Source organism: Meles meles, chromosome 9 (genome assembly GCF_922984935.1).
Source record: "Meles meles chromosome 9, mMelMel3.1 paternal haplotype, whole genome shotgun sequence".
In the NCBI taxonomy this organism is placed as follows: Eukaryota; Metazoa; Chordata; class Mammalia; order Carnivora; family Mustelidae; genus Meles; species Meles meles.
This window is the reverse complement of record NC_060074.1, coordinates 73,764,085-73,788,163: the sequence shown is the minus strand read 5'-3', so window position 1 is coordinate 73,788,163 and position 24,079 is coordinate 73,764,085. Positions and strand designations below refer to the sequence as shown.

General features: G+C 35.8%; 1 protein-coding gene across 2 annotated transcripts in view; it reads right to left on the bottom strand.

Moving 5' to 3' along the window:
* Positions 1–24,079, bottom strand: part of AGPS (alkylglycerone phosphate synthase) — a 148,884-nt gene that overhangs the window by 5,908 nt on the left and 118,897 nt on the right. For both annotated transcript variants that reach the window (XM_046019212.1, XM_046019213.1), the window contains 3 exons: positions 22,523–22,612; positions 17,349–17,448; positions 15,044–15,101 (listed from right to left, as the gene is read on the bottom strand). In XM_046019212.1, coding sequence (XP_045875168.1) covers positions 15,044–15,101; positions 17,349–17,448; positions 22,523–22,612 — 248 coding nt within the window. The remainder of the gene's footprint in view (positions 1–15,043; positions 15,102–17,348; positions 17,449–22,522; positions 22,613–24,079) is intronic.

The window sequence follows — 24,079 nt, the reverse complement described above, 5'->3', positions numbered from 1 at the left end:
ACTTCACAAATAACAAAATGATAAAAACATGCATTTCAAAAGAACCCTCCTCCTATCTTAACTACCAAAACACGCCAAAGTTTCAGAGAAAATGAAGTTAACTAAAGAAAAACATCATCTCCAGATGAATTTATTGGAACTATTATAGCAAAAATGGAAGGATATATATACATCCATAAAATACTGTAAAGCTTAAAATAATTAAGGAAATCTGAACCTGTAATGGGTTTAAGAAAAAAATGTGGTTATGAAACTTTCATTTGCATTTTATTTTCATATTGCTTTTAAATAAATTTACATGTTCTCTAATAATGGTTATTTTCTTCCTACTGTTTTTCCAGAATTAAAGATTTTTTTTAAGGCGCTAAATAAATACCTAATCCATTTAAAACTTAATCTTCTACTTTTATATATTATATAATATTCCCCTTTTCTGTTTCCAGCTCTTGCTAATTTAAGAATAATGAAGTAATATGATGATCCACAGCATAAATTATCTTTTTGAGGGCACCCAATGAAAAAACAAACTTTTCTAAGCAGAACTTTCATAAGAAAGGATATGGACTTAATCTGTAAAAAAAATTTTGAAATGTTAACTTGCTTTGGCATTAAGAAAAGCAAAGCAATATGCTAATTTATCTGTGGCAAAATGGATAAATCTTTTTAATTTACAGATAGGCTTATTTGTAGTTAGTACTTTTCAAACATATTATTGTAATAATTGAATTCAAATGGTCATTTTCCACAAATGTTCATTAACGATCCAAAGTCATCAACAGTGATTTAATTGGCCAACTGAAATGGAAACCTTCTTTCATTAAAGTATTCAGCCTGTCATTCTAAAATGCAATCTCATTTATCAGACTGCAGTGATACACTGTAGCATCTGCCATTTGGAGCCTTAAATATCATTTCAGGCTCAACTGAAACCATCTTTGTGTCCAGTTCTCCAGTAAACTATCAAATTGTCATTAAAATTATAGCATGATACCCTTAGAAAGCAAAGGATTTCTGCTTGACTTCCAGAAATAAAGTTTGCTGGAATTAAGATGGGGAAAAATGAGAGCAGGAAAAAAAATCTTAAATTCAAAAAGAAAAAAACTGTTTAAAAGAGCTCTAAAACCAGAAGCCAAACAAAACAGATTCTTATTCATGCAATCTCTACCACCAAAAAGATGTTCTACCACGTCCTCCTACTAGCTCCCGAAAGGACAACTCACTACAATGCTTTAGCCTTGGTTTTGTCATCTTCAAAGGGATTAGAATCTATGAAGTCTTTCAACTCAAACAGCCTATGATTTTAAGCACTCAAAAAAGTTACAAATCAGTTATTTTCCGATTTGCTCCAAGGGATTTAAAAAAAAACAAACACAACTACTTTGTGAGTGATAGAAGTCGCATTATTATAAGCTACCCACACGGAGGCAGCTCTAGGGAGAGGGGTGAAGAGCAGTCAGTGTTAGTCTCTGTTATCTGTAATATAGTTTCACTGAATGTGTCCTGTGGTTATGGATGTAATTGTCCTGAAAAGACTGCAAACAACTGCTCCAACAAGATGGAGCACATTAGAACCTCAGCAGGATGCCCAACAGCTAGCTTGTCTGCCTGGTTTTACACCTCTAATAATAATGCAATTCCACAAGGAGCTGAACCATCCTCTGAGAAGCCACCCAACAGCCATTGCATATTTAATGAAGTTGCTCACCAAGCGCTGGAAAACAGAAGGTGCTTGGAGTGCATCATTAGTTCTGTCAGAAGGATAATTTACACATCTATCTTGTCAAATTTTCTATGGTTTATACTTTTACAATAATCAATCTAACATACATTTGATTAGTGAACTAGAAAGTTAAAAAAAAAAAAAGGAAAAAGAAAAAAAGCAGTTGGTTGTGGTCCCTCATAAACATATTTAATGAAAGAATTTAACCCCTTGATGGCAGAGGTCTCTGAGCTTCTTCCATCAGTGATGACAGAATTTGATTTGAGGTCAGAAATCATGGCCTATAAAATTAAAGTGACCAGGAATCTTTTTAGTTTTGCTTAACAATTAGGTCAGCTATACTGTAGCATAAGTGTACAGACAGAAAACACAGTTTAAGTAATAATCTTCAGCCTTCTAAGACTTTAAGATGATTAGTAGAGATAGTCTTCATAAAATGCTGAAGAACCTTTGGTAGCTATCGCAGAAGAATCAATAAGTGAAAATAACAACAAAGTACCAAAGGCCAGGGGCACCTAGGTGGCTCAGTGGGTTAAATTAGCCTCTGCCTTCAGCTCAGGTCATGATCTCAGGGTCCTGGGATCGAGCCCCGCACTGGGCTCTCTGCTCAGTGGGGAGCTCGCTTCCTCCTCTCTCTCTCTCTGCTTGCCTCTCTGTCTACTCGTGATCTGTCAAATAAATAAATAAAAATCTAAAAAAAAAAAACCAAACACAAAACCCAAAAACCCAAAGGCCAGATTTTTAATCTCAAAGAGAGATTACACTTCAAAGTAGAAGATTTTTATTCTAGAGCTAAACAACAACGCTAATAATGTCCTTTGTACAATCCTTACCTGCACTGCATTTAGGCATTTAGAAATTAGTTGACTGTACTGGTCAGGACACGTTTAACACACATGTGCACAAATACATGTGTGCTTAAACATTTGCAGAGCTCATTTCAGAAATGGAGGAAATGACACTCTGTCCTTATGTAGCATGCCATATTGGACGAGGAGAGAATGGATAAGAATAGCAAATAACAGACTATTTCAGCATCCCTAGCATGTATTCACACGTTATTCATGACAAGACATTTATGTACATTCTTACCACATGAAGTTTATGCCTCTTTCTGAACCTGGGTTATTCATAACCACTGACTCAACTATGTTTATTTGACTTCTGATTTTCCAGAAGTTAGCTAAGAGCTAACACTAGAGCTACAAAATGCTAAGATAGGGACCTTGTACTCCACAACTCACAATTATCCTATTGATGCCCAAAGTCTAAAGCCAGGTATTTAAGAGGCTTAGATATATTTTTAAAAATTCAAAAACTTGGGTGCCTGGGTGGTTCAGTCAGTTAAGCCATCTGCCTTCAGCTCAGGTCATAATCTCAGGGTCCTGGGACCCAGGCCTACATTGGGCTCCTATGCTCAGTGGGAAGTCTGCTTGTCCCTCTCCCTCTACCCCTCCCCCTGGTCATTCTCTCTCTCCCTCTTGAAAAAATAAAATCTTTAAAACAAAAAAATACAAAAAATACAGACCAGCTAAATGCTGAACGTTATCAAAACTAAGGGGAAAGGTGCGCCTGGGTGGCTCAGTGGATTAAGCCGCTGCCTTCGGCTCAGGTCATGATCCCAGGGTCCTGGGATCGAGCCCCACATCGGGCTCTCTGCTCAGCAGGGAGCCTGCTTCCCTTCCTCTCTCTGCCTGCCTCTCCACCTACTTGTGATCTCTGTCTGTCAAATAAATAAATAAAATCTTTAAAAAAAAAAAAAAAACTAAGGGGAAAATTCTTTTTCTGCTCAAATTAAAGTGGAATTCACCTTTTTACAACTTAATATCTAATTATGTGTATACAGATTGGATAAGACAAGTATTTTATGTTCCTCCACAATATATAGTATATTTTTTAAAAACTACTTTTGGAACAGAGGAAATGGAAGTGTTTAGGGGCAGTATTTGAAATCTCAAGTTCAACAATCCCTTCTGCATGCTTAAGCTCCAAGAAAGAATGTATTTTGTGATATGAATGACCAAACATGTACAGGGAGTATGGAAGCACTGGGTGTGAAAAATGAAAAATATATATGGTAGCTAGCCTAGTCACCAAAAATTATCTGGAACTACTCTTTGTGGTCTAAGGGACTGAAGGCTTCACAGAAGCTACCAAATAGTCCTGTTTGTTTTTTTCTAAGATTTTATTTATTTGACAGGGAGAGAGAGAGATCACAAGTAGGCAGAGAGGCAAGCAGATAGAGAGAGGGGGAAGCAGGCTCCCTGCTGAGCAGAGAGCCCAATGCGGGGCTTGATTCCAGGACCCTGGGATTATGACCTGAGCCGAAGGCAGAGGCTTAACCCCCTGAGCCACCCAGGCACCCCATCCCAAATAGTCCTGTTTTAAAAAGGATAAAGCTTTAAAAAAAAGGGGGGGGGATAAATCTGGGGTCTGCTGGCCAGAGTTCTTTTTAGCTAAATTAAAAACTTTTTGAATTATGAATCTGATTATAAGATTGCAAAGATTACATGCTTATTTAAAAAACAAATTATGAAACAGACTGTACATTTAGGATTACCAAAGCTAAAGCTCAGAAGTAGAACTCAGCCACAGCTAAAAGCACGTAACCATTACTATATAACAACTATATTTTGAAAGTTCTAGTTTGGGCATCCTGCATATCACTTTAGCACTACTCTATAGGTCAGATTTTAAAGAGAAAATCTTGACTTAGGTGCTTGTATGAGCGATCTGAGCATTAACTTTGTATTACAAGTTTTAATTAATCCAACCAAACTACTGGTGAATTATTATGTAAGGAATCAGTGCTGGAATATGTGTTGGAATCAGCCCAAGAACCTCATGCCATTTGCGGTTCTGGCCCCATGAAACTTATTAGGTACTGGTAAGAAGAGAGAACATGGACAACATCCACTCTGAGGTAATCTGACTGCGATGATGCTTCTTCAGAGCAAGGGTTTCAACATGAAAAGAGGATGCACTTGTCCATGCATTTGTGCTACACAGCACATTTTTGGGTGTGTTTGGTTTTGGTAGAGGTACATGCTGAATGTTAGCCAACAGATCTCCTACTGAGGGATGCTAACATCCAGACTTTAAAGGCACATGAGATGGGACTATGCCTATCCAAGAGTTTAGTTTAGTGCTTTGTGGATAGTTTAAGTCATGTTTCCATTTCTTTTTTAGATATTCGACTTATTTTCTACTAATGAAATTTCCGATATTGAGATGACAAAGGCATGGATATAACAGACTTTAATAAAGCAATTAAAATCTAACAGGATTTTTCTTTTATTCAATATTTAAAATGTGAATTTTTTTCATGCTCAGATTTGATCTGTGCATTTCACACAATAGCTCGAAGATCTTATTGATCCTTGAATAGGTCTTTATAGAGATTATGAAATAGAACAAAAGTCTGAATTACTACGGCCAATAACAGATCATAGGAGATCCGTCTTCAGAATATAACCAAGTGATAATTCTGCTACATTTTCCCCACAGATGGCTTGACACACTTGCAATTTAAACCCAAGTTGTCAAGTAATGCCTATACAATGGAGTAAAAAGCAAGTAAACAGGTGAGATAACATGAGATACATAAGGGCAGAAGAAAAGTAGAAAACATCATATGCTCCTTGAAGACTAGGGCCATGTTTTATTCATTTTTGTGGTTCTGTGGTAGAATAGTGTATGTCACACAGTAAGAATTCAATGTTAGTAGACATAAAAAATAAATACTGAACCACAGTTATCTGTAAGTCTTGTTAGATTAGGAGCAGAAATTCAAGTATCTAGGGAAACCTATCTGAGTTTCCTTAATTTCCATTGCTTCTATTTGCCTTGCACTTCCTATATTCTGATGTTATTTCTTGGATATAAGCAGAGCTATTTATTTTATAGTAGCTAAAACAAAAGGTCAGTCAAAGAACCTAAAGCTCTTTCCTTCAAATCTCTATAACTCTTTGGACTCTATCAGTGGTTCTCAATGAGGGCAATTTTGCCCTCCAAAGTACATACAGTAATGTCTAGAGACATTTTTGGTTGTCCTAGCTGGGATGATGTTACCAGCATCTAAAGGACAGAGGCCAGGGACACTGCTAAACATCTTAAATGCCCCTAACAGTCTCCAGAACAAAGGACCATCTGCAGTGCCGAAATGAAGAAATCCTGGACTAGGTGCTTCCAAGGGGCTCTCTTAGAAGCCCAAACAGTTTCCATAAGGGTAACATACTCTCACTGCTACAATCAACTGTATCAAGGTGAACTTACTCTAAATTTGAGGCTACTGACCAAACTGAAATTCTGGAGAAAGGATAAACGGAAGTTACATCTTAGAACATCAACCACTGATGACAAATGCTACTTTATTTTATTTTACTTTATCTACTTATTTATTTAAAGATTTTATTTATTTATTTGACAGACAGAGATCACAAGTAGGCAGAGAGGCAGGCAGAGAGAGAGGGAGAAGCAGGCTCCCTGCTGAGCAGAGAGCCCGATGTGGGGCTCGATCCCAGGACCCTGGGATCATGACCTGAGCCGAAGGCAGAGGCTTTAACCCACTGAGCCACCCAGGCGCCCCAACAAATGCTACTTTATTTTAAAAGTTAACTCCTAAAAACTTGAATTTAATATCTATTGAAAAAAAACCTGTAAGTCATTTTTTGTGCCATTTTTCTACCCAATGCGTGAATATATATATATATATACATATATATATATATATGAAATAAAGCTTAACAGCACGATCTGATACAACTCTCTTATGATGATGGAAATGTTCTTTATCTGTACTATTCAGCATTGTAGCTCCTACCCACATGTGGATATGAGCATTTGAAATATAGCTAGTGCAAGTGAGGAAATGAATTTTTAATTTAATTTTATTTTTTAAAAAGATTTTTAAAATTATTTATTTGAGAGAGAGAGAACACAAGCAGCAGGGAGAAGCAGAGGGAGAGGGAGATGCAGCTGAGCAAGCAGCCTCACTCAGGGCTCAATCCCAGGACGCCAGGATCATGACCTAAGCTGAAGGCAGACACTCAACCGACTGAGCCACCCAGGCACCCCATGAATTTTTAATTTTAATTAATTTTTTTTAAAGACAGAGAGGTAAGGGAGGGGCAGAGGGAGAGGAAGAGAGAGAATCTTTTTTTTTTTTCAAAGAATTTATTCATTTATTTATTTGAGATCATAAGTAGGCAGAGAGGCAGGCAGAGAGAGAGGAGGAAGCAGGCTCCCCGCTGAGTAGAGAGCCCTATGTGGGACTCAATCCTAGGACTCTAGGATCATGACCTGAGCCGAAGGCAGAGGATTTAATCCACTGAGCCACCCAGGCGCCCCGGAGAGAAAGAATCTTAAGCAGGCTCCATGCCCCTTGCGGAGCCTGACAGAGGCTCAATCTCACAACCCTGAGATCATAACCTGAGCCAAAAATCAAGAGTTGGATGCTTAATGGACTTAGCCACCCAGGCGGCCCTAATTTTAATTAATTTTAATTGATTTAAATTTAAATAGCCAAAGGTAGCCTAGTGGGTTTTGTTATGTATTAGACAATACATAACAACATTTTAAAAAAATTTCAACTAACATCACTTTTAATAGATTCACATCTGAAAATATCTATATGGTTTTTTTTCTGTTATACATTTTTAAAATTTAAAATCTATTAACTAACATATAGTGTATTATTAATTTCAGAGGTAGAGTTTAGTGATTCATTAGTTGCATGTAACAGTCAGTGCTCATTACATCACGTGCCCTCCTTAATGCCCATCACCCAGTTAACCCATCCCACCACCAACCTCCCCTCCAGCAACTGTCAGTTTGTTTCCTGTAGTTAAGAGTCTCTTATGGTATATCTTCTCTGATTTTGTCTTAATTTATTTACCTTTCCCCTCCTCTACGTTCATCTGTTGTTTTTTTTTTTCTTAAATTCCTCAGACAAGTGAAGTCATATGATAAGTCTTTCTCTGACTGCTTATTTTGCTTAGCATAATGTCCTCTAGTTCCATCAGCTGCACTGCAAATGTAAGATTTCATTTTTTTTTTGATGGCTGAGTAGTATCCCACTACACACACACACACACACACACACACACACACACACCCCTACATCTTCTTTATCCATTCCTCTGTTGATGGACATCTGGGCTCTTTCCACAGTCTGGTTATTATGGACATTGCTGCTAAAACACTGGAGTGCATGTGCCCCTTCAAATCATTACATTTGTATCCTTTGGGTAAATACTTCGTACTGTAATTGCTGGGTCACAGGATAGTCCTATTTTTAACTTTTCGAAGAACCTCCATACTGTTTCCTAGAGTGGTTGCACCAGTTTGCATTCCCACCAACAGTGTAAGAGGGTTTCCATCTCTCTGCATCCTCATCAACATCTTTTGGGTGTTAATTTTAGCCATTCTGATGGGTGTGGAGTGGTATCTCATTTGATTTGTATGTCCATGATGAGCATTTGAAAATATCTGTTAGAATTAACTGTTTATCACATGAAACTACAAAGTTAATTATTCTCTAACAATCTAATAATGTAGTATAGACATTCAGACTAAAAACATCTTACTTAGAAGAGTCTTGGATATAAAACTGCTGGGACCTCTTTAGAGGTCCAAAGAGAAATATTAGTATCAAGGCCATCTATTCTATGATGGTGATATACCTGAGGGTGTAAGCTACAACAGGCATCTTCTGGAACTGTATACATGGAAAGGCACAGGGATCAATACATCCTTTACAACAGATTTTTCTGTCAGTTCTCAAATCTGTTTGTCCTATGATATAGCTGTAATAATTAAATGCTCAGTGAAATTATGGGTCAAATTGGCTGGTCTTGAATTCTATTTACAACATTGCTTCAGTGGAAATATATTAGTTTTGTGAGAAAAAGCCAGTCACAAAGCAGGAACCAAAGGAAAAAAAATTAATTTAAAGGACAAAACGAACTTTCTGCCATATTATGGTAATCTGATACTCAATATTGGAAAGGCTATACTTATCTGTTAGGCATCAAAAGATCAAAATCACAACCAGGATACTGATATTGATATACAGATACAGAACAATGCCATCACTACAAGGATACCTGTGTTGTCTGTTCTACAGTCACCCCTTCCCCACAACCGACCTCTGGAAACTGTTAATCTGTTCTCTATTTCTGTAATTCAGTCACTTCAAAAATGTCATAGAAATAGAATCGTATTGTATGTAATCTTTGGGGACTGGCTTTCTTTTACTCATCATAATTCCCTGGAGAATTACCCAAGTTATTGCACGCACCGAAAGTTGCTTCCTTCATAATGCTGAGGAACTGTCATGATATGGATGTGCCAACCACTAGCTGAAGGACATCTACACTGTTTCTAGTTTGGGACTATATAATAGGTAAAGCTGCTCTAAATACTCATGCAGAAGTTTTTGAGTGAGCCTAAGTTTTTAATACCCTGGTATACAATCCCCTGGTATATATAAGAGTATAATTGTTGGGTTAAATGCTAGTTGCATGTTTATTTTATAAAAAACTGCTGAAGTGTCTTCACATCCCTTCCAGCAATGTATTATTGACCCAGTTTATTCATATCTCACCAGCATTTGATATTGTCACTATTTTAAAATTTTAGCTTTCTGATATGTGTATAGTGATTTCCCTTGTGGCTTTAATTTGCATTTTCCTAGTAGCTAATGATGTTGAGCCTCTTTTCATGTGATTATTTACCACCTATATATCCTCTTTAGTGAAATTCTTCGTATCTTTTGCCCACTTTCTAATTGGATTGTTAGCATCTTACTGTTGAATTCTGAGAATTCTTTTTTTTTTTTAAGATTTTATTCATTTATTTGACAGACAAAGATCACAAGTAGCCAGAGAGGCAGGCAGAGAGAGGAGGGGGAAGCAGGCTCCCTGCTGAGCAGAGAGCCCCGATGCAGGGCTCCATCCCAGGACCCTCGGATCATGACCCGAGCCTAAGGCAGAGGTTTTAACCCACTAACCCACCTAGGCGCCCCGAGAATTCTTTATATATCATAGACATAGGTCTTTTGTTGGACATGTGGTTTGCATGTCTTTTCTACCACTCTGTGGCTCAACTTTTCATCCACTTACCAGAGTCCTCCACAGAGCAAACATTTTTAATTTTGATGAGATCCAATTTATCAACTTTTCCTTTAAAGGACTATACTTTTGGCGACCAGCTTAAGAACTCTTTGCCTAACTCTAGACCCTGAAGATTTTTTCCTGTTTTCTTCGAAAAGTTTTATTATTTTATGTTTCATATTTAAGTCCATTATCTATTTTGAGTTAATTTTGGTATAAGATGTTGAAATTCAGGTCAAGATTCTTTTTTTGGGGGGGGGGCTTACAGATGTCCACTTACTACAGGACCGTTTGTTGAAAAACTATATACTTCCTCTACTGTATTACTTCTGTATTTTATCAAAATATTGTTATCAAAATCAGCTGGACATACTTATTGGGGGGGGCTTTTCTATTCTGTTCCATTGACGATGTTTCCCTCCTCCAACAGCACAGTCCTGATTTTACTAGAGCTATAAGACTTGAAATCAAATAGATAGATTCCTATGACTTTAGTCTTCTTTTTCATAATTGTTTTTCCTAACTGTTTTGGCTATCTAGTTCCTTTGTCTTGCCATATAAATTTTAGAATAATCTTTAATGTACCTACTAAAAATTTTGCTGAAGTTTTTACAGGAATTACATTAAACAAATAAGTAAATCTGGAAATGGCTGTCTTCACTACGTCGAGTTTTTAACCAATCTATGAACACGGTTTCTCCATTTATTTAAGTCTTCTTTGATTTTTTTCATCAACATGCTATAATTCTCAGGATACTGATCCTGTATATATTTTGTTAGATTTATGTCTAAGTATGTATAAATTTTGTTAGATTTATGTTCACTTCATTTTCTTTGATGCAACTGGAAATGGCATTGTATTTTTTTAAAAAAGATTTTGTTTATTTATTTGACAGACAGAGATCACAGGTAGGCAGAGGCAGGCAGAGAGAGAAGGGGAAGCAGGCTTCCTGCTGAGCAGAGAACCCTATGTGGGGCTCCATCCCAGGACCCTGGGATCATGACCTGAGCCGAAGGCAGAGGCTTTAATACACTGAGCCACCCAGACACCCCGGCATTGTATTTTAAATTTCAGTTTCTCTCTGTTTTTTCTTCATATTAGAAACATGATTGATTTTTATGCGTGCTCTTAAGTTCTGCAGTTTTGCTGATCTTGTTTTTAGATTCTTTGGGATTGTCTACATAGACAATTATGGCACCTATTAATAGCAAGAATTTTATTTCTTCCTTTCCAATATGTATGTCTTTTATTTCACACTACAGTTTTAACAAAAGGCTTTAAAGCCAATCTTTTGCTCATTCTTTTGAGTCGTCTCTTTTTTACTTTTAAAGTTTCTGATACTACCGGATTCTGTTAAGACCACAAACAAACAAAAAAACAAACAAAACCTTGGAGCAGCTACCCCACAGTTATTCTCTGAACAATAAGAAATAATTTTGGCTAGGTAAAAACACCAATATTTAAACTAAGACTGGTTTTATTTAATCAAAAAGTTATACTTCCTGACAAGGACTTAGGTATAATATTAGCCAATGAACAATTTAAAAACTTAAGTCATAAATTGAAATTAAGGACATGGCTGGTAAAAACTCTTTAAACTGACCAGCTCGTCAGTTATAAAAACAAGCACTATGAAGATTAAGTTAAGCAGACTTTATATTTCCTATAGCCTCCAGTTCCAGACTACATCTGTTTTCTTTGATACACAAAACCAGAGTTAAAATAGCTCCATTTATCACAGCATGATTGTAGGCAGACAAATCAGCCTGTCTGTTTCCAGATAGTGAAAGCAACCGTTATTAATCACAATTACAGGCCAAACCCTCTAAGAGAAATTGCATCAATATTCTCCCACCGCCAGCCCTTCTACTCTTGAACTCAAAAATGGTACTGAGAATGTCATGACACTGCCTGAAGGTCAGTAAATAAAGATGACACTATGAGGTCAACTTGAGTTTTAAGTTCAGGATGCAAATTAAGGAAAATCTTTTTTTCACATAAAAAGAAGTGATCTCTCAAAAGCTCTGTCATTAGTTAAGTTTAGCAGGACAATTAAACCTATTCAATTTCAAATTTATCTAGAAAGGTTTCTGTTTTATGAAACTACACTGAACAGCACAGGATATTTGACATTTATAAATTAGATGATTAACTTTAAGCAGGAGGCATTTATGAGAGTAGACATTTTTGTATAGCATATTTTGTAGCCAAGAGTGTAAAGGAAATTTCTTTCATACAGATTATAACAGAACTTCCTATATAATGAGACCAGCTGCAGGTTACAACTGAAAATATGTTAGGACAATTGTTGTGTCATATACTTTAAATGTATGAATGTATCCTTTTCACATAAACTGTAATCCTTTCTTCAATGGTTAAGAATATAAACCAGAGTTTCCATTTGGAGTTGTCTATTGCTATTTTTTTTTAAGCTACTGGTTTTTTTTTTAAGCGCCTACTATATGCATGGCACCTTGGATACTTTACATATCACATGTAATTCTTATAATAATTGTATTTTAAATTATTATTTTAAATGTATTAATATACAAGGTAGGTACTATTAGTTCTATTTCAGAAGAGAACACCAGCTCAGAGAAGTTATTTCCTTAAGGTCACCAGCTAGTTAAGTGCAAGAACCAGGAGTCAAATACAGATTTGATTCCAATGTCTGTGTTCTTTCCCCTTGTTTATAAGCCTCTCAACCTTTTATTTGCTTTAAGACAAAGTCTGAATGGAACCTTAAGTACATAATGCATCTATGGAAGAATACTAAAATGGCTGCTGTTATACAGTTGTAGAGAAATGTATGTTATTTTACCCTACTTTCTACTGAATAACTGGCTCTAATATATTTTCTCAGAAATATTATGGAATGAGGTGCCTGGGTGGCTCAGTGGGTTAAGCCTCTGCCTTAGGGTTATGAACTCAGGGTCCTGGGATCAAGTCCCTGTATCGGGCTCTCTCCTGCCTCCCCCTCTCTCTCTGCCTGCCTCTCTGCCTACTTGTGATCTCTCTCTCTGTGTCAAATAAATAAATAAAATCTTAAAAAAAAAAAAGAAATATTATGGAATAAACTGAGCCTTTTCATCATTAAACATGACCCCATATTCAAACAAGGCCTGACTATTAAATATTTGAAGATAAATGAGCATTGAGACTATAGCCATTTTAATACGAATGATTCAGAGCTATTTGCAAATTTGCAAAACAGCTCCAAATTCTGTGAGCACTTGGGCACTTAGCCACTCACTTAACATATTCATTGAGCATCTACTATACAGAAGAGCCAGTAGTCACTGTTCTAGGGACTGGGAAACACAGTGATGAACAAGATAAAGTCAATAACCTCACTGAACTTATTCAAATGATGAACACAGAAACTAAAGAACAGGGAGGATACCCCTAAGAAGCTGACATTTTTATCAGAGAACTAAACGATGGGAAAGTGAGCCATGAAAATATCTGGGGGAAAAACAAGAGAATGGAAGAACAGCAGAAAAAAAAGAAACAGCAAAAGCCTTGCAGGCTTTTTTTTTTTTTTAAAGATTTTATTTATTTATTTGACAGAGAGAGATCACAAGTAGACAGACAGGCAGGCAGAGAGAGAGAGAGGGAAGCAGGCTCGCTGCTGAGCAAAGAGCCCGATGTGGGACTCGATCCCAGGACCCTGAGATCATGACCTGAGCTGAAGGCAGCGGCTTAACCCACTGAGCCACCCAGGCGCCCCAAGCCTTGCAGGCTTTTAAGATTTAAGAAAATCTGGGGATTTCCCCTTTGCAGGGGAAAGGGGGTTGGTATGTCTGAAGAATAGCAAAAAAGCCAATGTTGCTAGAGTAAAAAAGTAGTAAGAGATGTGGATGGAGAGATAGAAACATTTATATCCTTAAAGGTCCCGATAAAGAGTTTGGATTTTATTTTTAGTGTGAGGAGAAAGCACTGAATTTTGGGAAAAGATTACTCTGGCAGCAACAGAAATGACAAGGGATCAAGAGTGGCAGTAGAAAGACTAGCTAACATGCTACTGAAGAAGTCTCAGCAGGAAGAAAGAGTGATTTGAACTAGAATGGTGGTAATGCTTTCTGGTAGATGAGAATCATCAGCATATCTTTAAGTCCTGGGACTGAGGTAATCACCATCAGAGTGAACACAGAAGAACAAACTGGCTCAGGGAGAAGTCCTGGAGGACACTCTAATACTTAGAAATTTAGAAGAGGGCAAACTGGTAAAGGGAAAGCATCTTCATTTTACTAGCACATCTGAAATATACTTTGTATTTAGGCTTACCTAGTTTCTTTTTCTAAGCACTAGAGGAAACCAGGTAGTTTAGAGTTTTTTCTATGCAGCTGTAATTTTTGAGAACACAGAAAACAAAAATATGAGAAATACAATAAAAATAAGATTTCTATTTAAATGAGGCAGAATCTTAATAAATTAATACATAATCAAACCTAGCTACATTCAAGTTCAAGTCAATAATTTCTTCTTTTTTTAAAAAATATTTTATTTGACAGAGAGAGATCACAAGTAGGCAGAGAGGCAGGCAGGCAGAGAGAGAGGAGGAAGCAGGCTCCCTGAGGAGCAGAAAGCCCAATGCGGGGCTTGATCCAAGGACCCTGGGATCACGACCTGAGCCAAAGGCAGAGGCTTTAACCCACTGAGCCACCCAGGCGACCCCAAGTCAATAATTTCTAAAATCATTTCATCAAACTTGGGAATCTTTAACAAAGACCTAGGGCCTAGAACCTGAAAATGCAAATAAATTACTGAAGTTTTATTGTAACATGATCTGACCTATATTTATTTTGTTACCTGATACTGACAACATGTTAAAAACCTACAGTCAGGAAGTAAAAAAAAAAAAACAATCTGAAAGTCAAATTGATTTACATGTAAGAGCTCAGAAAACAATAAATGTCTATGATGTGGAAATTAAAATGTTGACTCATTTCCGTTATAACATCTAAAGCATGGCAAGTAATTAACTTCGTGTTTAAATTAGAGAAATAAGATTTTATACTTTAAAAGAAGAACAGTAATGTTTAATATTTCTTCTGTGGGTTACCACCACAACTCTAGGCTACCTCAATGACAGACATACAAACTCTCAAGAAATATCAGGTGCCCTCAAATTACGTACTGTTGTGGCTCTCCCCAGCACTTTATCAAACCAATTATTTTTAACAGTAGGAATATTAGAAATTCTACCTCCATGGTGATGCGACAGACTCCCTCCATTAGCAAGGATTTCTTCTCTAGCAGCTGCCTGTATTTGGAAACAACACAACAAACAGTTGCTACTTAGGTTTCACTTTGCAGGGAAAGAGTAAAACCCAACTCCCAAAGGAGGCACATACTTCCTGGGTTAAACAACAAACTGGAAGCCTAATTTTCCTTTCTCTTGGGTTAACTACATTTAAGAAACAATTAAAATATGCAGCCTAGCTTTTTTTTTTTTCTAGTTTTTTTTTTCTAGTGAATGGTCACAATGCCTACAATGGTCACTTCAAGATTCTAGAAAACAAAAAGAAGAAAAATGATCAATTCAGCAGCACTACATTGTTAATAATAATAAAAAGTTTTGTGAAGACAGTCAAGTCTTACTCTGAAGTAAACATCTTACTATACCAACAAATGTTACTAACTCACACTTATTTTAACTGCTTGTTTTAACATTTAACTGCTTATTTTGTGTCTACAAAAGTACACTAAGCAATTTACCTGCAGCAACTCATTTATTTTCCACTACAGCCTTATGGAATAATTACAATTATCCATATTTCACAGACAAAGAAAATGAGGCGTAGATGGTTAAACTGCTCACCAAATATCATAAAGTGGGCATCAGACTCAAAATCACTTGCAAAGCTACCAGAGATCAACCAGAAAAGCCTTTATGAAGAACATTACTTTTTTTTTTTTAATGTAATTTTATTTTTTCAGGGTTCCAAGGTTCATTGTTTATACACCACACCCAGAACATTTCATAGGTCAATTCCTGGAACAAATTATGGTCAGACCTATGGACATTTAAGTGCAAAAAAAAACCCCTTATTTTCTCCTCCTAACATGTTTGACCCTGATTAATCTCCTTATAGAGCATTAAGGTTAGAAAAATAAACACTTAAAGGAAAATAGAGAATGACTGAAGTGCCGAGTGGAAAAAAGGGAACAGAAGTAGAATTACTTTCAATTCATGAGTATATACCAGCCATGAGATGAAATAGCTACAGTGCCTAAAACTCAGAATTACTCAGGTGTGTATAACTATCAGGAATTAGGCCAGGGTAGAAGAGGGCCCAGGCAGGACAGATGGACCACATCTCATTGCAAAGTAACTTTATAAACCCTCATCACTTAGGATTTAGGGTTTTTCAAATGAATCCAAAAAATGCTAGCATTATACCTTCTAACAAATTATTTTAAATAATTATTTTAAATTTAATAAATTATATTAATTACACAAATAATTTTAAATAAGGCAATAACTACTTAAAATTCGTAGTGCTTAGAGAATGGCAGTTTGGATCGGGGAAAAAGGAATAATTTCACTCTTGTAGTACAGGGACAGGACCTTTGAGTAGTCAGAAGGCAACCAAAACACTGAAAGGCTAAACTGATGGAAAAGTATTTGAACTTTTGGGGGTGATAAATACATTCATTATTTTGATTGAGGTGATATTTTCACAGGTGTAAACATATGCAAAACTCATCAAAATGTATACTCCAAATACGTGCAGTTTTCTCTATGTCAATTATACTTCAAAAAAGCTGTTTAAAAAAAAAAAGGCATAGGAGGCAGCCAACCAAATCCTGCTATGGTTTGAGTCTAAAAGTGTGGCACTGAAAATCATTGCGTGGTGCTACCTTTGGCAGGCATGCAATAACACTAAGACACAAGGTTTTAAACACTAGTTTAAACGGGAGCACACCTAAGGTTTTAACAAACCTCAGTCTCCTCCCAGTTCCTCTGTAGTTTAGTCTGTCTCCTCAACTCTAGGCATACTTATAATGACAATTGGAATCTTAAGGCCACTGAAGGAATGTTAACAGAAACTAGCAGTAAATGAACCTCAGTGGCCTATGTATAGCTATAGCAAAACAGAAAATTATAAAACTAGAATGAGGATATTACAGCAACAAAAAGCAAGAACATCAGGGCTGCTGACTTCAAGTGCGGCCACCATCAGCAAATGGATGTACTGCCAAAGTGGTATCAAGGATTCCTAGTCCTTTGGTATTTAAGTTAATCAGGTTTTATATCCTGTAAGTAACAACCAAAGAATGACAGACTACAGAATATGAATTCTAACATCTCTAGAGAATATTCATTTTAAACTCACAATTCAGTATACAACTCAGTGCACCAAATATGCTTCTCATTTCTATGAACTACCAACCAGGTAAGCCATTGAGTGATTAAAGAGAGTCAAACTAAAATTCATAAATTGATAGGAAAGTTTATTTAAATTAATAAAAGAATATAAAAGTATACTCATGTATGCAAAATTACCTCTGTTTGTTCAAACACAGTCAGTGGGTCACTTATTCCCCTGTAGTTAAAGGCAAAGTAGAAATAGATACATGCACCTGCATCATAAGTCTGCGTCACCCTAAAAAACAAAGAGACAATCCCCACAAGATTTTAAATTAAGTGAAATCAGATTTAACATTTAGAAATGTAAAGGTAAGATCATTTAATTTGCTTAAGCCATAATCTCATTCTCTACCCAGACTCTGAACTCCATGGAAGGAATGGAGATTGGGTGGATGAAGGAAACACAGGAACTATTTGTACTATTTTTAACAACTTTTTTTTTAGTAAATCTGGATTATTACCCAAAGAATTTAAAAAATTAAAAACAATGTATATTTCTCCAATTGATCTGAAATAAACAAAAACCCTACCTCCTCAGAAGAGACTGGTTTGGTTTGGTTTTGTTACAAAGTATAGGGAAGTTAATGAAGTCCCCAAACAGAGTAGATGGGACTTGGTGATCTATCATAAGCCTTCTAAACTTCCTCAAAGTCAACAAAATAGGCATGAGAAAGTAAACCTTGGAAATAAGAGAAATGTTCAAATACCAAAAATGATCAGGCTGGGTAAAATACAGCATCTTCACTAACTTCATATTAATAATTATTAAGAACTTTGGAAACAAATTGCATGATCAGATCGAATGCAGTAACATGGCTTTAAAATACTGTCTCTGAAGGTTTTACTCTAGGTCCCATATATGCGCATGTTGTATATGTGTTTACAAACGATACCAAGCACATCAGATTATTTATTTATTTATTTATTTTTTAAAGATTTTATTTATTTATTTGACAGAGAGAGATCACAAGTAGATAGAGAGGCAGGCAGAGAGAGAGAGGGAAGCAGGCCCCTGCTGAGCAGAGAGCCCGATGCGGGACTCGATCCCAGGACCCTGAGATCATGACCTGAGCTGAAGGCAGCGGCTTAACCCACTAAGCCACCCAGGCGCCCCGCACATTAGATTATTAAATCATATATATGACATATATCTGGGCTTTCAAAGTGCAATTAGGTGAAGCATTTAAAAGAGGGCTAAGATAATCATAGATCTGTGAGTGCAATTTACTGAGGTTCCTACAAAGAATTTAATTTAACAGAAGGAGCATACAGAGGAAATACTCTTTTTACTACAACAATACAAATAGAATCTAATCTAAAATTTTAATGGCCTTTTAGGCCAAATGTTAGGTGCCTTAGCACAGAAGAAATGAACTGTTTAACAATGCTACTGTCAATTTGCCAGCTGTGTGTTTCTTCTAGTGTTAATTCACACTCATAAAAAAGATCCCTTGAATGTTTACATTTTAAATACCAGATTTACACGGTTTAAGAAAAACTGGAGAACAGTTTTAACTATGAGGGCACTATCATTTAGGAATAATCAAATTTAAATACATTGAAAGGATACCTGAATGAAATGAGTTTATAGCAGTTAGTAAAATATGTATCACTCATATTTGAATCAATATCAATAAATAGAAAACACAACTAAATACTAACAGAGCATTGCTACCTTCCAACAAATCTAGGATCTATACCACAGAGTTCAGTTTCAATAGATAAACAGGCTTCTAAAAGTCATATAACAAAGTTTCACTGATCAGTAACTCAAAGACAAAGTAAAAATAATAAAAAAACCATTTTTTTGAAAACCTCAATTTGGATCTACTTCAGAAACTGACTCAGGTCTATACCTTTTAATAGATCAATGCTATCATTTAAGACACTTAAATACCAACAGTTTCCAAAATTATCTGGACAACTGATAGCAAGCCTGCCAAGGTCATTACATTATTCTTTAATTTCTAATAAATTTTTGGAGTTCTTATGTTAGACTCACTGGCCAGGAATTCCTTCCCATAAAACTTCAGAAAATTTAGAATTAGAATTTCTATTCCAGTATAAAGTACATTTTAATGGACAGAAATGAAATAAATGAACCCAATAAATGTACCCTACAGCTAGTTATTTTCCTTGGGATCTTTGATTTCAATGAGAGCTATAATTATTTCAAGTTAATTTTGGAATAAATTTTTAAAAGGTTTAAAAAATGTATCTCACACATTCAACATTTACATTCAACACACAACAATCTCCTTGGCCCACACTATTAAGCGGCTCAAATCAAACTAAACCAAAATCAAACTCTGGTTAAATGTTAATTTTATCAAGTATGAGATACAAGAAGTATATTTACAATTCCTTACCAAAACCATTCAAATAACTAGACTGTACATTCTAAATTTTGGTTTTATAAAATGATCACAGAAGCTGAGCATTTAAGCTTTTATCAGAAAATCATTCTTAAAAATATAGCTGCTTAATAAATGACATATGTCAAATTTAGTCTATCTACCTACAATACATAATAAAGAGCCTTAGTTAAAGCCCTTATGAGATCCTTCTGAAGATCCAAGACTTGTGGTATCCTGAGGGCAGAATATTTTCCTTCCCAGTAACTTACAGTAAGTAGTGGTTTGTCACAGTGATATTCTCATAATGGAAGGGGAGAAGTCTGGACAGAGAAATAGGGAGGTGGGGCAGAAGAAGGAGGAGGGGACAAAATTATTAAGTCGCTACTTGGTAAAACAAAGGAATAAAAAAATTCTCAACTACAAAAAAATAGATTCCATTATTTAAAGTATTTCAAATTTTACTGGTAACAAATGACTTTTGGATTATTAGGCCTGATTTGCTCTCAGTATTACAGTAGGAGGCATAGCAGACCAGACTATCAAAAGAATTAAGCATCAATTTGGGTTCATAATATAAACGAACAGAAAATTTTTTCTTAGACTTTAAGATAAAAACTTACTTTAAAAGACATCTCCAAATTTAAAAAGAGAGAAAGAAAGAAAGAAAAAGAGAGAGAGAGAGAGAGAGAAGGAGAAAGAAAGGTGTATATTGTTACACCTTTATTTGGAGAAGTTCTCTCCAAGATCAGTCACTAGGTTACCAGCAGGTTTATCAAGTTATAAGTTCTTTATTGTACAAAGCAAGGTCCCTATTTTTCCCTTCCTTTAGATATCAAATGACCAGTCAATAATCCACATTTTGAGCTTTTATGTTTTTAGATTCATCCCCAAATACACTTGTTCTAAAACATGTTAATACACAAATTAATACATAGGTTCAGTACTTCCTGAAATGTCATCAAACCCTGATACTCTCCGTCCCACACAGAAGCCAAAAACACAATTTCAAGTAGATCTTTCAAGCTGACATGAACGTTTAATGTCTAAGAGGATTCTCTCAGATCTCATGTTAGAATTTTGCTTTCTTACCCCAGCAAAAGCATAAAAATTTAGCAAATTCTGAAAGATCTCTGTCCCAAAGGGGGCAATAAGTAGAACTAAGAAATACAATCTGGTAGTAGGGAAGTACAAGATGAGGATATAAAAGATAGAAAAAAGAAAAAAAATCAAAAGAAATAGCAGTCTGAAAAGCACAGAAATATTTGTAGTCTTACAAATGAAATATATGCAAATTATCAAGCGACTTAACAACTGGATGCCTTCATGAGGATTTGTCATTGGAGAAAAAAAACAACACCTAAATTTCCCTCACTAGCACTAGTATAGGTTGTCTACCTCAAGTTTCATGTAATGACCTCACAACAATTCAATGGCATTCATATAGCCCTTCACATACCCTCTCTCACATTTCAGACTGACAAGCCTCATCAAGTAGATGGTATTACACTGCCTTACTAACGATAAACTCTGAGCTCTAAGAGATTAAATTACTAATAAACAGTAAAACAGCGCCTTCATCTGTCATACACATGTAGTGTTACAAAAGAAAGAAATTTAAAAGTAAACAGGAAGTTGCCATGGCCAAACAGTGGCCAGCAGGGCCTGGTTCTCGAGCTGGATTAGGCCCAGGTCTGCCTTCCCAGGCTAAGATTAAGTGATTCTGAGCAAATCAGAACAAGCATCACAAATAGAAATATACAAAAATGGTATTTTGGTGAAGTATATCTGTTGTTTAGAGTCCTGCATCAGGTATACTTAACAATAAGGATAATACATTATTTCCCAAATTACCTTAACTTCTAATTTTGCTTCTATTGTAATTTGTGCTTATGTCTATAATAAATATTGAGTTATATTCCTGAAAACCACACACACACACACACACACACACACACACACACACACACACAGAGGAGAGGCAGTTATGCAACATAGAATGTTTAAAAAATTTTAAAGTGCTAGATAACTACTGTATCATTTACTTTAAGGATCCCCTTCACATAATCTCCCCTAATTTCCCTTTATTCTCCATTCCAATTAATTCTATAACTTTATAGAGAAGTCAAATGCTTGATTCAGTCTTCATACATTTAACCTTCTGGTGTTTTATACAGATCTTTTAATAAGAAAAGACTGACTACAAAGTGCCCCTTCTCAAGAAAAACCTCCTTTTGGACTGCTGCTATCTAACAAAGAGGACAAGACTTTCAGTTAACTGCCCACTGTGGAAGATATCAGCTACATGGAGTGTTTTAAATTTAAATTATTTGAAATTAAATAAAACTTAAAATTCAGTTCCAGAGTCACATTTCAACAGCTCCACAGCCACATGTGGCTTGTGGCTACCATAACAGATAGGGGAGACAAAGAACATTTCCATTGCTGTAGAAAGATCTATTGAAAACAACGACTTAATCTTTATTTGGATATTTTGCTCCACTCATTCCTTTATTCTATGCCCATTCATTTAATCAATAACAAAGTGGTTAAAAGCGCCTTTTGTCTATTGAAGAAAAAGTTATGTTGAGTGTGTATTAAATTATACTTTCTTGAATATATATGTGATTGACAGCTTCAGTGAATGAAGAGGGAGTACTTTACTTATTCCAGGAGCTCCAAGGTTTGGCTCTGCACTATCGTTCTGTCCCAGTAGGATAGACGGCTCACTTATGGAAAGGTATTCTACTCCTAAAGTGCTAAGGACTGCTTTAAAATCCTAGTGGCACAATCCTAAGAAGGTGGCAAAAGGGAAGTTTAGGAAAACTTGCTAAATGGAATAGACTGAAGATATTCCTCAGCTGGCAAATATTACACTTCTCCACTAATTAGAAAATGTGGGTTGTTTTTCTTTTCAGGGTAAGTAGTATAAGAACAACAACAACAACAACTCACCTGCAGGTAGAAAGAGGAGCAAACTGAACACCCTTCTCTTTGCATTCCCTTGTTATTCGCTCTTTTACATTTCTGCAGAGATCCACAACCCTAGAAAACATCATTGAACACAATACAAAGTTTTCAAAAAATTTTCAAAAATGTGAATAAATGCTAGTTTACCTGGCATCCTTCCACTTACAACTTCAAAGGAGCAAGTTCTTTCTTTTTTTGCCATAGAAAAGACAGAAGTTAGAAAAGCATACTCAAGCCTCCTGAAGGCAATTTCTTATATTCAGGCAAGCCCAATTTCAAAATAAATTTAATTACAGGATTTGAAAAGCTTTTAAAAAGCCATAATGAACATGTTAATGAAAATTCAATTCTGGGTTTATAGGAATACTAACCTGTGTCCATGTCTAAAACATTTCCCTTAATATAAAAATAGTAGTCATGATGTTATACCAAATGTCCAATAGCCTATTGTCAAGCACCGAGCTAAAATATAGCTCAACAAAGACTTACTGGACATGAACTATGTGTAAAGCTATGCTAGACTGATATTAAAAGTCAATGAAAACAGATAGGTAAGAAATAGCTCTTAAAGGGAAGAGGGGATTGATAATATTCAAAATGTTAATCCTTTTTTCTAGATTTTAAATAAACTTTTTATTTGAAATAGTTTTAGATACAGAAAAATCACAAAAACAGTACAAAGAGTTCCTCTTTTCCCAGTATCCTCTAAGGTTGACATATTATATTAACCATGCCAGATTTGTCAAAACTAAGAAACTGACCTAAGGACATCACTATTAACTAAAACACACACTATATTCATATTTCATCAAATTACAAAATTCATTTTGACCACAAAATACTGTTGTTTTAAAATATGAAGGTATCCGATTTCTTTTTTTTTAGTGTTTTGTTTTTTTTTTAATAAAGAGAACCTTAGGCTTGATTTACTTATTTATTTATTTTTAAAGATTTTACTTAATTATTTGACAGAGAGAGAGAGAGACAGCGAGAGAGGGAATACAAGCAGAGGGAGTGAGACAGGGAGAAGAAGGCTTCCCGTGGAGGGGGGAAGTGGGCTGGATCCCAGGACCACGGCAAGGATCATGCCGTAAGCCAAAGGCAAACGCTTAACAACTAAGTCACCCAGGCGCCCTTTGTTATTTAGTTTTTGATATAATTTTTAAGGTCCTATTTGGGAGTGGAGGAGATCTAATGGTGATGTATCCATATTTGGGTAACAAGCTCAGGAAAAAGTTCTGAAATAGAAAGTGGATGTCAATCATAGCTTCTAGGGTGGAGATCCAGAGACAAAAGATTTGACAGACAAAAGATTAATCTTACTTAATAGTACCCCTACAAATATCAAAAGCTAAATCATTTATTACAAAAGAAGGTTAGCAGTGGTTTTAAAATTTGGGGGGACTTTTCAGAGAACATTTAAGCTATTAAGCACTTAAAATTTTACACCAAAGCTAGTGAAACTATACAGTGACATTTAAGTGCTCAATAAGATTCTTTAAACGTAGACTTCAGTAATATCTTCTTCTTCTCTGGGACATG